We start from the raw sequence: 17,358 nt of genomic DNA, 5'->3' as shown, positions 1-17,358 counted from the left end.
AAATAAATGATCTCGTAATGAATGAAAAAGATTTGTTTTGCTTCTCCAAAAAAGGAATTAAAGAGCATATACACCAAGTAATTTCTACCCTTAGATTTAATTAAAATAGATGGTTAAGATTTGGTGTCAAATTTAGTTTGACACCATGGTGTCATTTAATCCTATCCCATATATATATATATATATATATATATATATATATATATATTACTTTTACGTCAAGTCTTTCACTTTATATTTATGATAATTTTTTTTCTTTGACAAATTTTATGGTAATGAACACAATATACTTTTTTTTATGAATTGAACACATCAATACTTATTTTTTTTCAAAAAAAAAAAATACTTATTAATATTAATTTTGTACAATTCTCTTTTTTTACTAATTATTCTTTTTATTTCTATTTTAACATTTGTGTCAAATAAAGGATTATGTCAATACTTTTGACCACGATGTTAGTTTTATAAAGAACAACAAAATAAGATATAAAGTTAGTGGTTGAGATAACATTCTAATACATGTGAAGTCTGAAAATAATCTATGTAAAAAAAATATAAAGATATTAGCAAATAAAAATAAAAACACAGATTTTACCATTGTAGTTTGAGTTTCTTCCTATTTTGATCCTTCAATATTTCACTCTCATAGAAGGTATTGACGAAGCATGAAATCCTGTCATGTGGTTGCTACCACGTAATGACATGGCAAAGGAAATTTGCCTAAAAAAATTTATCTCAATTTTATTTGCTAACATTAAATGAGGGTATGAAATAAATAAAAAATGGATCTTTTTTTTCTTCTTTTCTTGGAGACATAAAGTTCAGAAAAGTGGCATTGAAGTCAAATTTTTGCATGAAAGTTTAACACGTTAGGAAACACTAAAACAATGAAAACCTTCACCTTGAAATCGAATTTTAAACTAATTTTTTTTTCAAAGAACTATATGAAAATGCATGGAAAGGATATGCAAAGTTTCATAGCATTCTAAAAACGTCTCGATTTATTTTGATTTTTTGATAAAAATGTGCAAATCACAAGTTTGTTCCAAGTAAGTATATACTCGCGAATTAAATTATGTTCCCCAATTTTGCATGCATTTTTAGAACATCATAAGAACCTCCAACACGAAATTTTTGAGTTTTTAAAATAGGGATACATTAATTATAATTTTTTTGTTTCCCATAATTATGAATTACTTAAAAAATCTATAATTAATTTGTCCCTTATTTAAAAATTCCAAAATTTCGTAATGAAAATTCTTATGATATTCTAAACATGCGTGTAAAATTGGTAAAAAAAACAAAGGAACAATATATGATTAATCATAATCATAGTCACCATTGAGAGAAGAAAAAGAGAAGATAGAAAGCAAAAAAAAAAAAAAAGGCGAGTAAAAAAATAAAACTTTATTTTTAAGAGGAGTAAAAACAAAAAACTTAGAAACCTGATGTTTGTGTTAGCTTCTAGTCATCCCAAACTAAATGTGATATGATTGCTACTTGTTGAGGTGTTTCGATAATGTTGTTCCAAAACTTGTTTCTTTGTGTTCAAATACTCCACATAAGCATAACAAATTTGGTGAGACGATTCTTTGGCGCATGGTGCAAAAGTAAGGTTATACTTATATGCAAAATTGGCCAGTTATGTTATATACAAAACTGGCACTAATAAGGTTATATAATCACATTTTCCCCACCACAAGAAAAGATGGAAAAAAAAAAGAGAGAGAACAAGTTGAAGATGTTCTGGACTTTCTAATTTTATAACAAATTTTCAGGACAACAATACAAAATGAGTATCGACAACCATTTCCAATATATTTATTGCCTATTTTCCATTTTAAAAATAAAAAACTTAGAGATATTTTATGACTAATTGTAAAGTTCTCGTGGTGTAATCTAATGGGTTGTTTCCTATGTATAATGTTCCTAACACAAAAGCAACATTTATTACACAAACATATTCTTCACCACTTCCCCTCATGACTGGCGAAAAGATAGTGTACTCGGTGAATCAATCCTGACAATAATTTCTTCATTAGCTGAATCATCACTTGAATCACCTTCACGATGTACTCTTCTATCTGTGCTTTGTGAAGGGAGATTTGTAGCATCTTGCATGAACCCCTTCACTCCAATGTCCATTTTGTCAGTTGCAGCTCCTTCTGATTTGACTGAAACAAGTGGACGACTTTGATGTGGCACAATGGTTGGATCTGACAAACTTTGAGGTAGCGGTCTAGCACGATTGGTTGACAAACTTCTACTCTGGCCAGGGATGTCCACCTTCAAAATGACAATAATAATCAATGAAAGTGGATACAAATAAAATAAAGCTTCGAGTATGGTACACTGTAGACACACATCATTGAATGTGCAAATCAAATAACATTTGTTTGCTAATTGAATTTCAGGCCACTCTTTTGTTTTAGGGATAGTAAATTAACGATAGAAGCTTGGTTGTAAACCAGCTATGCATATCATCTATGAGTTATCTCCTCAGCAAGCCTATGCAATCCACTACAGCAATGATAGATCTCTCGGTGGACAAGAAAACCACCTTATATGTAATTCCATACCAGCAAATTCAATATACTAGGGAACTAAAATTATATAACAAATATATTTCAGGTAATTTCAATACTGCTCATATATGATCTCTATTAGACCATATTCATGAGTTTCAGTGCCTAATGAACCATATACTATTCGGGCATGTTTTTGTGACTAAAGCTTTAAGGATGAATTTCAACAGGAGAAATGAAATAGAAGGCAGATTCTCCTTGCATTCTTTTTATTTTGGATAAAAAAAAAAAAACTATTTTCTCATAGTTTGGACTGTAGAATTCATGAAATTGAAAGGTTTTTCATCTATGACCCTAACGTTACCCTAAACCGACATACCATGCTCCCATATATGCTCAGCTGCATTGCCTTTGCAGACAAACTATTGTTTTGTTGTTCCGAGCTCTGTTTATCCTGATTCTGCCGGTAGAAATGTTCAGGCCAACTCATAATAGCACTATGTTGTCTACGGAAAGATTTACGAGGATGATCCGCAGCATGTAATAACCCTGAACTTGACTTTTTAACAAGAGCAGCGTCAGGCTCAAATGCAGCAATGTCAAACACGATTACCCTTGCTCTAGTTTCAACCAGATAACAAGATCCTTGATGAATAAAACTAGCTTCCTTAGAACCTGGTATAAAAGTAAAAAGAGTGAGCATCATTTTCAAATACAAACAGACCTACATTGTTCAGACTTCAAGCCCATGAAATCTGGTGTGAGAAGGTGTGTCAGGGATGTATAAACTATTATTAGGCCTAGACCTAACAACTTAAGCATTTGAAGAGTTGGTCCTTAATAGACACCAACATACAAGCTTATACAGAAAACAAGATAGGGGTCCCGTTGGTTGAGAATTTTTTTGTTTACTTTCCCATTTTCACTATTAATTACAAAAGTGTCGTCTTGTTTTAACTTTAGTTCCTATTCAAAAATGTCAAGCCTTAACATTCTTAAGTCCCTTTTTCTCCCAAAACAGTAAAGGGTAAAGCGGATGAACAATACGCAGAAGGCGTAAGGGTAGATATGTTTAGCCACAATACATAAAATGTAGAAAATAAAATCTGAATCTGCTTAGATAAACTTTTTTTCCATTTGGACTTGAATTCCTCTTCCTTGTGCCTTAGTATTTCCCCAAACCTTCACACAAAACCCCAGGTCTACTAACCAGCTGTCATAATAGAAACTCAGAAAGCCAGAAAGGTATTAGATAGGGAATCATATATGAGACAAGTTATTATACCTGACATTGACAAATTTTGGAAGCTTCGATTCCCATGTGAAGGAAGCAGGGCTGCTGGTGCGGTTACTAGTTCCTGACGACCTTGAGTTTTGATATTACCTTCTAGTAAGAAGGCAACCGAGTGATTAGGGATTTCAATTGTCTCAATTGTCTCCCCTCTTATGTATACGGTCATTTCAGATTTTTCAGCAATAAGAGCTCTTAAATCTTGCCCAGTTAATTTCTCAAATATCTGGGGAAGCAATACTTTGGAAAGGAAAATGGCACTTTCCTGCAAATCATGATAAACTTGTTGTACTGTATGACTATAAAAGATTTAGATATTAATGAGTTGGATCCAAATATGGTTTATGACAAAACATTATAGCGTAATTTGATTCATGTAGCCGACCCCACTTAATGGGATAAAGCTTGGTTATTGTTGTTGTTGTAGTGACAAGATCTATCAGAAGCCACTAATGTCAAATCAGTAGAAGCAATAATGAATTATTAAAGTAGCCATACCTGCCACAGGAAGCTTTCCATTGAAGGGTCAGATCTTAGACATGAAATTATCTTATTTGCTTCAACAAAAAGGCAGAATACGATGGACTCTGTGACCACATTACAAATATATGGTCTTCCACTCAGCACTTCATAAAGACCCAACGTGCTCCCATGCGTAAAAATTGGATGAAAAGGGTGCTTGCTTTGAATCATTTTGCTTTCCCACTGTAAAACAGCAATTTTCAAATCCTTTGAATGCACAATCAGAAATTATAAGGTAAGCTTCATACCGAGAGAACTTAATACCTTCACCACTCCATTAGCAATTAACCAAATACCATTTGACTTGGCACCTTCCTTGTAAAGTGTCAAGCCACGCAATTTCATCATTTCCTTTGTATCACTTACAAGTGGTTCACGAACTGAAGATGGTAGAGCACCCAACATAGGATGCATATTACTTATTTTGGGAAGCTTAACCAAAGGAGGGTTTCTAAGTAATTTCTTTAAATCAGTCTGAAAAATAAATTAATCAATTAATAGACGACCATCCCAACTATAGATCTCAGAAGAGTGATCCATCAAATAAAGATTAACAGAAGAAATAACACAAGATACCTGGACAACATCATGAAGATGTAGCATCTCTCTCTTTTCCAACATCCCAGCCTTCTCAAGGTTTTGAACATATTCAATTAAATGATTTAGCACTACATATGTTGCTTGCCTTGTCTTTACAACACGCAAAACCTGATAATTACACGTACACAATATAAAACATAGAAAACTTCAGAAAAAGAATCTATTTAACACTTCATAGCCGTAAATATGAGGCACCCCAAGCTTTAAACTGATATACAAGTTGTCAGGGTTAATCCAGATAGAGTACAGTGCAACTAAAACATTGAACGGTATGTTTAATTAGCAAACCTGAGGGTATGTTAAATGAATATCTTCTAGGAACTTTCGTGCTTCTTCTTCCTCCACAACACTTTCATTAATGACAGCAGAAGCAATGTCAATGTCACCTACAGAAGCATATGTAGAGGAAATTAATATAAATGATCTTAAATATAATTAAAATATATGCTATGTTATCACCACATTGATATAAGTAAGACAAAATAAATAACTAGAATATAGTGCGCCAGGTGAGAACGTAAAATTGGACATATACCACAGTTGTTTTTATAAAAAACAAAAGATAGCAACATGAAATATAAAGCATTGAACAACTAATATGTGGAGACTGAAAATACAAAATATAGCATCATATCCAGTACATTTGGATACACCCTCGTCATCTAAAGAGTACTCGAACTAGACTATTTTATTTCTTAAATCTGAAAGCCTCTGATATGGCATGGGCATGGACAATATGGCTTGGATATTCTAGCCAATTTTCCATAGGATGATAGAAACACAAACTATTTTGATTATTTCAATTCCTAAGAATGGACATCAGTGACAAACATTGAGGAAATGAAGCATGTTACAGCCCTGCAAGTATTTGACACAATTAACACAGGAGAATAGGGAAGAAGGAGAAAACTCTGCACAATGCACACCCTCTAGAACCAAACAATTGTAACTCAAATTTGTTCTTATATATTATAATAATTTAATGTATCCTGGTGTCAGGATTCTAGTTGTGCATATGTTAAATGAAAATATTGAATAATTTTTCAAAACGATAGTTTGTGTTGGCTGACAATTATACCAAAAAACTAAGTTAATGGAGCTAGTAGAAATAGAAAACAAAATGGGAAAGATGGAAAAAGGTAAAAAAATTGAAATAGTATTGGGATGATAAATAGACAAAGGCAGATTATTACCTATGAAATCATGTAATTGTCGTCGAGCAATTCTGTGGGCATGAAGAAATGCAGCACAAATATAACATGCTGACTCCAACCTGTCCACAGTGAAGTATGTAACTAACTTCGATGGCAACATATTTGACTGGAGGAACTTGTAGTAATTTGGGAAGTGCACGTTAGGTTTTAAATGTTTCCAGTCACATAGTGGCTCAGATGAAGCCAAATCTATTGATTCTTCTGCTGATAGCATTAGGATATTAGCTATTGTTTGCGTAATTCTCCTTTCATCAAGCATCTCCCAATAAGCAGCTTGGACACCTAATATGAGGAATGAGTTCACAAATTCTTAGTATTATTGGCAAATGAAAACTTTATCAAAGGATATGCTACAAAACATAACATAGAAACTAGAAATTGCATTACTATATCCTTAAATTGAAAAACTTTAGAATGAAATTCTTATATAACTATGTGGACAACTAGTTATATAAAAAGATTCAATCAAATTGGAAAACATTCAATTCAATAAAACATAGTCCCACAGAATATATTTGTTCTTAAAGAAAGTGATAAAGCATCTCATATTATCTGTCTTCTTTCTATATCTACCTTTAAATTAAACGATTACAAGGGTTTAGAATATTTGAAGCAGTTAATCAAACAGAAACACTGGGTATAGAGTGGTGAGGTTCCTGCTGTTGTTAAAGTTAAAAGAACCAATGCAAATAATGTAAAACTATAAATGTAAGCTTATATTAAAAAAAAGAAAAAACTATAAATGTAAAATCTCTTAGAATCGAAACAAATGTAAATGTTTGCATACCATTCAGAAGGCGTACTCGCATATCTTTCAAATTCATAGGATCTAAGTCACCACCACTTGTTTGCATACCATCCAGAAGGCGTACTCGTATGTCTTTCGAATTCATAGGATCTAAGTCACCATCACTTTCAGATGCACCATGAGGATGAACAAAGTCATTTAAGCAGGAAATATATCTCTTCACTGTGGGCCAGTCAGCAGGCCCGAGTTCCTCATCATCTCCAAGTTCACTAAAAGCCTCCAATGCTTTATTAGCCATTTCATACTTTGTAAAATCAAGGACACGTCTCTGTTATTACATGAGCAAAATATGAGGACCAAAACCAACTAGAACTTGATTACAAGGTAATATGCAGATATGTTTGCTTGGATGCAATTTACAAACATTTATTTAACATGGAAGCTTTCCTTTGTGTCTCATAATCCATAATTCCATATTAATTGCTAATAAGTTTATGTAACTACACAATGGTGATATATTTATATAGCTAATATTATAAAGTCGTATACAAAATAGATGCTGTAAAACCAATTGCTAATACCATTTCAGAAGAAGAAAAAATCATTGAGAGTAGGAAGAAAGGCATTCATTCCTTTCTACCTACCATTAATAATTAATACCAAGGAAAAAGACAAGCATGGAATATATCTTTATGGAGTGTAGACTGATAGGTATCTGCCAAATCTAATTTTTTTATAGTTTATTGTTCATAATAAATTCATACAAATACCAACTGCATATATAGTCTATCAATTAGCTCACTTGCAGCACATTTCTTCTCCAATACTCACCGTCTCTGAGACTCTGTTGTTAAATCTATTACTTTGGCTTTCTAGACTAATGACCAAGAAAAACCAAAATGAAGGAACAAGGTGGTAGTTACAAGTTGCAACCATGGTCAACATGCTCTGAGCATTTATTTCACCAACAACTTGTGGTCTCCATCCAGTGGTTATCTCCTTCCTTTTGGATTAGCAACTCCGCACACTAGAATCCAAGAGTTATGGTTTTGTGGGGTTGTGTTAGGCCCAACCACTAATAAACACATTGGTAGGCCATCTCTTATCTGAAGTGGGACTCTTTAACACACACCCTCACGTTGAGTACTAGACATCTGGAGTGTGGATATAAATGGTGGGTGGCCCGATAGCAGAAACTTGATAGCAGGTTGCCCAATGGATCTTGGAGGAGGCTCTGATACCATGTTAGAAATCGTGGTTGGCAGGCCATCAATATGTCTCATCAATAAGCAGACTACCATTTGAAGTATTTTGAATTCTACTCTAAATTTTTAGAACTGAGATTCTGGTACCATGACAAGTGAGAATGAGAAAACACAGATAGATTGATAGACCATATTAACATCTGCAATACACACTATGGTATGGAACATGTACTAAATTTAAGAGCAATTATAGGATGCTAAAGCATACACATGCCAAAATTTCTTGAGTTCAATTCCCCTCAGTGGAATTTCATAAGCATCCCCACACATTTAGCACATCCAAAAACTCGTTAATGTTTGATAAAAGAAGAATGTTTGCAATTATTATTTCCAGTCTGTATCTCACTGTTTTAATTAACAAAAGTTCCACCATTAAAAACCCCATTTGGAGGACATCATATTTTTGTTGCAAAGAAACCTGACAGCATTAATTCATTTTAGCCCCTTTGTCTCACTAATTTCTTTTTGTTTCTCTTTTCTGTCTATATTTTATATTTTTATTGAAACACAGTAGCATATAGAAATTCGTTACCATTTACAGCAGTGAATTATATATGAAAATTTCAAGTTATTTTCATAGATAAGAGGAAGAACGACCAAGAGAATTCAGATAAAATAAAAAATGAATACAAAAGAGCAACACTAATAATATGGGATATCAAACAATTCCATCTCTCATTACATGAAGATATTTTTAAAATGGAAGTTTAAGAGAACCCTGACCTTATCTGATGATAACTTATTCATGCCAAGGAAGTCTAATATGAACTGTGTGGTTGAACCATTCACTGTAAGTGTTAAAAACACAATTCCACCGGTGAAGAAAACAAACTACACAATCAAAACACATGTCAGTCAGATATATAGACAATTTTAACATCGAGAAATTTGGGGTTGTAGTGATCTTACAAAATCATAAAACAGAGTTACGAATTAGAAATTTACAAGGGTTTGAGCCATTGAACAGTACTAGCAACACACTCCCACTAAGTCATGTGGGTTCCATTTTCTATATAGTGGGGCTCATTCCACAATCATGAAGTTTTTGGAAGAAAAATGTTAGTGAGTTGCTAGTCTTTCTGCAAGGGTTTTATTAATATGAATTGCATACCATTGTTCCCATCTCTGGAGTCAATTCAATTGATCTGCCACTCGAACGCTAAACAAACCAAAAACATTAACAATTAAAAGATTAAACTACAAAAATATGAACATGGATATCACTGATGACCTCATGCAAGTACATTTTTTCCCTGCTCCCTAAATACATTGTAGAGGAAAACAAGTGCTGTAAAACTTTTTCTGCCGTATAAATAGATATATACCCCATAAAAAAAAAAGATATATGCAGTAATATATGCTATGTCCTTTAGTTAGCTAATCATGAAGAATCTTAAATACAGAATTTCATGTTGAAAATGCGTCTCTCTACTCAATTATTTCTCCTAAACCCTTTTCATCTTCTTCGACCATGTAAATCAACATGATTCTGAATCCCTCTTAAAACATTACGGACTCCACTTTCTCATCTTTCTTAGTATTTTCTTAAATCAATTAATTAAATTTTTGGTTTTCAACAAGTTACCAAACAAGTAATAATAGCACACGAAATCTCAAATTTCTTCATCTATCAATTTGAAACTGTGTCGGTTCAAAAGGCAAAACAATCACAACCAAAAAACGAATTCGTCATGCTATTGCAATTAACCGGTTCTGAGAATTGGATTGTGGTGTATTGATGAACCTGGAAAGGATTCAGAGAACGTTTGAAGATTGGAACACGGTTAAGATGAATCATAAAAGGTTTAGGGTTTGGGCTGTTGAAAGAGATGTTTCTATGGATCTACTTGCAGAAAGGAATTACAGCGAAGATTTGATAGATGTAGAAGAAATAATTGAGTAGAGAGAGATACAAGTGTTATTAAAATGAGCCTTTTTAATCTCAACCATTTATTTTCAATCAAAGAGTCAATAATTATTATATCATTCTCACAAAACTGGCTTGTGAGGTGAGGATTGCCCCCCTTATAAACACTTATTCAGGCCATCTCTCAACTGATATGGGACTCTTCAACAGGTAGAAAACTCTATATATTTATATTCTCCCTTTTTGAGGAAAACTCAATTACATCTCTATATAACTGGTAAATAATGAGGTGTTATGTCCATGAAGAAGTATATCCATCAGTCAATAAACACTTGCCTTAACCGATAGTGAAAGTGACAACGCAACTGCTCCTCGCAACCCTGACCAGACGAGAATAATAGCTTCTTTCCAATTCAAACCATATCCAAAATAATTTAGAAAGGGAAATAGTGCTCCAACTACAATGCATCGAGACACTTGAACATATGCATAGAGAAGCAAGAGGTAGACCCATGACTTTCCTACAGCAGAACCAACAGTTTGTAGTTACTCCTTCAGACTTAACAAACATAAGTATTCTAACAATAAAACATGCAAGCAACACTGGCAAGAGCTTCTATAAAACATAAGGTTATCCAAGCATCTAAATTAAGCTGTCTTGTTGAGAGCAATATGATAATCATTGCAATTTTATCTCGACTTTCTTTGGCCCTATCATTGTATAAGGTGGTATGCATCAAAGAAACCACAAACTGAAAATACGATTTATCATAGCTGAATTTCAATAGTGAAATTAAAATCCTTAAAACAAGATATGATTTGTGGATGCTAGCAAGAGCAACACAACCAAGCGATGTAGTAGGATTATATGCAATTTAGAGTTAAATGTGACAATTTAAAGAAATTATATCTCTTTCAATGCGTATTAACCTGTCAGTTTCCCCTATTCTAGTCAGAGATGATACAAAATTATGGAATACAGCTTCCTTAAGATTCATCCACACAATCATGCAGCAGTGCTATAAGCTCCTATTTGTGACTCTCCCAGTCCCAAAATAAGTATCAATGTGTCATATTTGCAAAGAAAAAAGTCTCAAAATAAGTGTCATTTTATATTTTCAATGTTACCATTAATTATTTAGTACTCTCTCTAGTTAATAATACGATTTGCATCACGTCCAAGTAATTTTCCTCCAATTTGCATTTATGATAACGGTGAATCCACCAATGAATTTGGCAAAATTGCTGTTTACTTTCTTTCATTTGTAGTTTCTCTTTAATTTGTGTGAAATAAGCTATGATTTATGACGCTCATAATGGGACGGAAGGAGTAATTAGCAATGGTTTCATGTATTAGCATTCAAGATTTTCATGGGATGGTTTATCCCGAATAAATGAAATTTTAAGAATATAATCCAAGGGCATCTTGAACAAAGAAGATAATTTAAGAAGCGATTCAAGAGAATACTACCATGGGAAAAAACTTGTTCATCACTGAGTATTCCTTCAGCTATAATAACTCCACTGCAAAGCAAAAGATAAGAACATGTATTAATGGAATGGAAGTAATATACTAGTAAGAATGTGTTACAGCAGCTCAAAACTGTGTTCAACCAGAAAAAATTATTCGTCACTCAATCCAAATGGCATTAACAGCCTGTTTAACAAGTAATATCATTATATTTCAAGATTCCGACTGAGCTCTTACCTCAAAATGAAAATTATTGTATTGGCGATATAAGCAATCGTTTCCCTGGAGAAAAATAAATGGGGATCAAAATCCTTTATATTTGAAAACAGAGTAATGGAAAATGAGAGACACAATAAAAATGGTTTCTTGTCCAACTCTAAATACCATGTTGTTAAAACAAGCGAAAAGTGAATCATTTAATGAAATTCATACGTCTAAACTAATCAGCAGAGCAAAATTTTACATACCAGAAATTATAAATACTAAGATTACAGCTACCTCAATAAGAAACTATTTCTATACTTCCCAACACCCTGCCTTAGTATGAGTAAAGAAGAGTTCTTTTATTCATTTTGGTTGCCTGGAAAGAATAATGTTCTTACTTCCTTTGACTCCTCTGGTTCCACTAACCCCTCAACTATATAGGAAAACATTTCTGCAGCTATGAATAGAAATAATATTACTTTTAGGCTTGTATAAGTTCTTTATTTCTATTTTATTTTCTGCATTCTAAAAAGTAAACCTCATCTATGCTTATCACAAAGAAAACTGGAGGACAAGCAGCCAAAAACAAACGAGAAATCAAGCAGAAAGAATTAGCTCAGCAAAATATCTATCCCCAGTGCAACTTAAAACGAGCAACCCCTTAATGAAGCCATTAGATGAATCCACAAGGTTCTAGAATACTTTAAGGATAAGAATATTTGGAATGAGGAAAGGAGGCCAGAGACTTCACTGTTCAGTGAAAAACCTATGATTCCTTTTCTTTGTTCCTTTTAGTGCCACAAACACAAGCAGAAGTTGAAAATTAGAAAGAATAAAATATTCCCCGTAGAGTCAATCTGACTCGTCTAATTACCAACACAACTAACACAAGGATGCGTAAAGTGCATACCAAAAGTAATGTAAGCTTTGTTGACGTTCACCCTTAAAAGCTGTCCTTGCAAATGCAGAATAGAACCTGTAGAAAGATTTCAATACCAAGTTTTCCAAGAAGTGGCATAGATATTTTGTGCTAGGGGCCAACTTACATTCCCCATGACATCACTGCCAAAACACCAGAAACTTCCGCAATCTCTTGAGCCTATAAAAGATTTTGACCATCAATTTCTCCATGCAAAAGAATGGAAGTAATTCTAAATAGTACCACACCAAAAAATCCCATTACGATGATACGATTTTTAGCAGATATAATCACTTATCCTACTGAAGGATGCATTAAAAAAAACTGGGGTATTATACATATTATGGCATTAATTATTCATAACTCATAATACAAATATAATCTCTAAACTTACTAAAAGACGAAACCAAATTTGAAAGCAACTTACAGTGTAGTAAGCAACGTAGCTAACAGCAAGTGTTAGAGAAATCTCAATCACTGTATCATTAAAAATAAACCCAAGCCATAAAACAGATGCAATCCCGAAAGCAATACCAATTCCTACACTGAACCGATCAAAATATCACATAAGCAAAGATAAATTGTGTCATTAGCCAACAGAGAAGAAGTGGGTGAAACCTACGCTCCAAGTGAAACTTGTGCTAGAAATTTGATTATGGCAAGCCAATTGAAGGTCTCTCCAAGAACCATCCGATAGAAAAGGGTATAAACCACAATAGCCACCCTGGACAAGAACAAAGATTAAGCTTTCTAGAAGACCAAATAAAAAAACATCTAAAAGAACCATCACGTGCAGAAATAGTCACTCATTATAAATGATCAAGGCTTTAAGCTACTTCCTACAACCTAAATTTAATAACAAATTTGGTAATTCATTTGAAGGGAAGACGTTGGTGAAAATAAGAGTCGAGGGATCTAAACAAAGTACCCATCATTCATCACGGATTCCCCTTCAATTATTGTGCTTAATTTTTTGCTGGCACCAAGTTCTTTCAACAAGGCTACAACAGCAACAGGATCAGATGCACCAAGAAGTCCCCCAAGCAAAAGTGATGTTTTCCAACTCCAGCCATACGGGAAAGTAAGCTGTATTATGACAAATGACGTATAACTTTAATCATATGACACAAATGATGAATTCTAAGCACATTGGTTCCCATACCTTCAAAAGAGTTCCAAGAAAAATGGTCGAAAGCACAACACCTGGACCAGCTAGTAAGATCATTTGTGCCATACACCTCTGCACTCAATTGAAACAAATCGAGATTAGGGAAACTTGTGATGCAATATCAGTCATTTATAAGTCAACAGGTGATGACTTACATTATAATAGAAACATCAAGTTTGCACCCTACTCAGCAGGGTTTGATCATAGCTACTTCTAATTTTGTTGATCTAGTTTCCTCATCTTCCATTTGGGATCACAAATAACTCGGAGATAGAGCTATTAGTTTCATACTAACATTTAGTGCAGTAAATATTTCTAAGCCCTTGCTATTTACCTTATAATTCTTAGTATTTAGGTTAATTTTCAAGATGGTCTCCTTTAGTTTATGTTAATAAAACTGGCGACATTTGCTGGGCATCTGAATTATTGTGTGAGTTTTCCATTATTGAGGATTTTCAATTGTGATCGTTTGGTGTGTTTGGAAGGTGCAATGCTGAGGAGGAAATCAAGTGTTATTCATATAAACGTTCGCCGTCAAACCTGTTGCTGTGGTAAAATAAGCATAGTTTTTCCTTAAGTACAGTTAGCATAATTCCAGTGGCTGAGGTGAACTAAGAGATAAATCTACAATTTACATGTTGATCACTTTCTATGGTTCTCTCTTTTTGCTACACCTTTTTCCCATCCTTTTACAAAGGAACAAGTTGAGGTTTCATGTAATTTAGATCACACACAACGGTTTCCAAGTTACACCAGAGAACACACCAAAGCATACAAAATCCCCTTTACATGTAGGTGAGAGTTTGTATAATATGCGTAGAAAATTGGATGCGTACGTATATAATCATGCAAGAGTGTTACAATGCATGCAAACATACACGAGAAAAGAATTAGCATAACAGACTGCAACCATCACTTTTTAACTAAAATAGAAGTGAGTTAATATTGATAGAAAAATACAAGAAAAGTAACCTTAATTTGGTGAACTTCCATTGAGAATGCGCTCTCAAAAAGGAGAACAGGAAGAAAAACAGCTAAGAGGAGGTCTGGATCAATCTCTGCCCCTGCATATTAAAAGTAATAATCACTTGAATGATCAGTTTAAATAAATAAGTGAAGATGAAAGTTCCTTAAGTTGATATATTTTCTAAAAGCCTAGTCTATTCAATTAGATAAATTTGAAAATAACTAGAATGGAATCAGCAGAACTTACAAAGACGAATCCCATTTCCAAACCATCCCAGGCGATGATGAGTACCATATTCTGTTTAAAAATCCAGCATTAATGATCAAGTTATTGAGTAAAAATGAAAAGGTAAATACATGCAATATAAAACAGTGGAGAAACCCTATCCATGAGATGTCTTAAAATAGTTTTCCATCTATAAGAATTAAGAAACCAAGGAAACACAACATTTTCCATTTACAATAATAATAATAATTAAAGAAGTAAGAAGTAAGAAGAAGAACCTAAGGAACCAATAGCAATGCCAATGATGAGCAAAGCAACAGTGTAAGGAACTCGAGTGGCATGCAAAAGGTGTCTGCAAGCAGAACCGACAATAAGACTGATACCAAAGAAGATGACTGCATCTAATGGACTTGATTTATTCTCTGAAAGCACTTGTTGCTCCATCATTCTCAACGGAAGAAGCGATTCCTCCATCATTATGAGCCACCGTCACGTTCGTTTACTCTCAAATGTTTGACACTTGAATTCAGGGTTTAAGTAATTCTTCCGTTGCACTGTAACGGCATCCATACGCACGCACGCACGTACGTCTGCGGCAATTAAACTCAATTTGATTCTAAAAAAAAAAAAATTATGTTTGGCTTCATAAGGTTAAGAACATTCTTTATTGGCCCCCGAAATCTTTTATGTCCCTGAATTTCCCAATTTGCCCCCTTAGTACAAGCATCTGGCATATAACCGCAGTTGTTAGTACTTAAGTACAAGCATCTGGTATATATCGATCCACTCGAGATGGTATTGATTCTAGAGCCCCATAAAGGTTTTGTTTGGCTTCACAAAAGGGAATTGATTCTAGATTCTCAAATTGATTTTGTGGCCCGCAGGAGTTCATTTTAGATTCTAAATTTTTTTAGAAAAATTTACTTTTTTTTGGCAGTGATGCAGAAAAATTTATAATATTATTAGAATTTTTCTAAAAAAATCAAATAATTTTTTTTAACAAAACATAAATTAAATATAAATTTTTATTTAAAAAAATTCAAAAAAAAAATTGGGAGTGACTTTTACAATATTCTACATATTTCTTCACAATTTCATTAAAAAAAATACAAAAATTAACTTAAAAATAGGGATCAAAAGTAGTGATTGAAATTTTTTTAAGGACTAAAAGTTGAAAAAAAAAACAAAATTAACCTTACAAACTATTATTTTTTGGATATTAGTGAGGACCATACAAATTAGTACCACATTAATTATGAATATATGGCCATTGTTGGTGAGAAGTGATATTATAAGAGAGAAGCACCTGGTTAGTACTATAACGCATTTGTGTGATTTGCACGAAAATTGTTGTCGTGCATGTCAGTGTTATTTTTCTACACTCTCTCCGTCTCAAATTATTTATCTTTTTTATAATATCAAAGGTTAAATAATAGATATTTGTGACTTTGAAATGTAATAAAATCAACAAACTATATTTATTTTTTTCAATGACAACAATAATATAACAAATATAGTAAAAATTCTTATCTTTTTTAATAAGATCAACAATATAACACTATTATAGGAATATTTTTTTAAATGTATCATTGGAATAACAAAACAGACAGCCCAAAATCTCATATTCTCTTTATATACAAATTATTATTAGAATTGATGATATATATACAAAAAAAAAATTGTCCTTTTTATTTCTAATTATTTGTATGTTTCTCAGTTTTATCATTCATTAAACTTCTGTTTAAATTACATCAAACTCAGCATAGCTTTTATCAAAATTAATAGATAATTGTCAATGAAGATTGACTCAGTGGTAAGGAGTGGACTCCCACACAAGGTTGTGGGTTCAATTGTTGCAGTTGATGTGGGTACGTCTTTGATGGACAATCTTAAAAAAGATAAGAATTTTTTGTAAGTATCTCCATAAACGTTCTTTAAGCTTGATGCATGTCCTAATCATGGCGAGCACCTGAAGCTCACTTAAATTTTCTGTAACTTTTTATAATAGATATATCATTTTTTAAATAATAAATTGATAGAGAAAATTTTAAACAATTATTTTATTGAAATTTATTTATTTATTTTAATCAACTTTATATATAAGGAATTTTTTCTTACATGTATCCATTCTATTAATTCTAAACATGTATTCTTCATTAATACTTCAACATACATAACTACGTTTTATTTATTTTCTATTGGCTTATATATGTATATAGTCATTGCAAATAGACCGTGGTTGAATTTTAGTCCCTGTATTTACTAATCCTCCCATTTTTCCTTGCAAATATTAATAAATTTAAATTTGGTCATAATTAAGAATTGTTGCGTATATGGCATATATGATTAGGTACGTGGTGCCTACGTGGTAG

General features: G+C 32.9%; 1 protein-coding gene across 1 annotated transcript; it reads right to left on the bottom strand.

The window, feature by feature from the left end:
* Positions 1 to 1,742: 1,742 nt before the first annotated feature.
* Positions 1,743 to 15,625, bottom strand: LOC146932970 (sodium/hydrogen exchanger 8-like). Its single transcript, XM_085704699.1, has 23 exons — positions 15,265 to 15,625; positions 15,008 to 15,058; positions 14,767 to 14,858; positions 13,789 to 13,866; positions 13,555 to 13,712; positions 13,249 to 13,350; positions 13,054 to 13,171; positions 12,754 to 12,806; positions 12,618 to 12,683; positions 11,741 to 11,785; positions 11,504 to 11,556; positions 10,369 to 10,553; positions 9,277 to 9,324; positions 8,889 to 8,996; positions 6,940 to 7,228; positions 6,132 to 6,434; positions 5,227 to 5,324; positions 4,915 to 5,046; positions 4,603 to 4,812; positions 4,315 to 4,521; positions 3,811 to 4,081; positions 2,905 to 3,200; positions 1,743 to 2,286 (listed from the first exon to the last, which is right to left on the bottom strand). Exons 1-23 carry the CDS (start codon positions 15,461 to 15,463, stop codon positions 1,981 to 1,983), a joined length of 3,468 nt encoding a protein of 1,155 aa, XP_085560825.1. The 5' UTR covers positions 15,464 to 15,625; the 3' UTR covers positions 1,743 to 1,980.
* Between the last annotated feature and the right edge of the window lie 1,733 nt (positions 15,626 to 17,358).

This window comes from Medicago sativa, chromosome 4, assembly GCF_051527215.1.
Source record: "Medicago sativa cultivar Bolivia chromosome 4, Bolivia_mono, whole genome shotgun sequence".
Taxonomy (NCBI): domain Eukaryota; kingdom Viridiplantae; phylum Streptophyta; class Magnoliopsida; order Fabales; family Fabaceae; genus Medicago; species Medicago sativa.
Note: the sequence above shows the minus strand (reverse complement) of the source record. Positions and strands in the feature narration are given on the sequence as shown.

Excerpts from the sequence above, each read along its gene's own strand:
- LOC146932970 (XM_085704699.1), bottom strand. The coding sequence starts at position 15,463 with ATGATGGAGGAATCGCTTCTTCCGTTGAGAATGATGGAGCAACAAGTG. Across the intron at positions 13,172-13,248 it reads GCACAAGTTTCACTTGGAGC|TGTAGGAATTGGTATTGCTT; the intron begins GTAGGTTTCACC and ends TGATCGGTTCAG. Across the intron at positions 8,997-9,276 it reads CTCCAGAGATGGGAACAATG|TTTGTTTTCTTCACCGGTGG; the intron begins GTATGCAATTCA and ends TTGATTGTGTAG.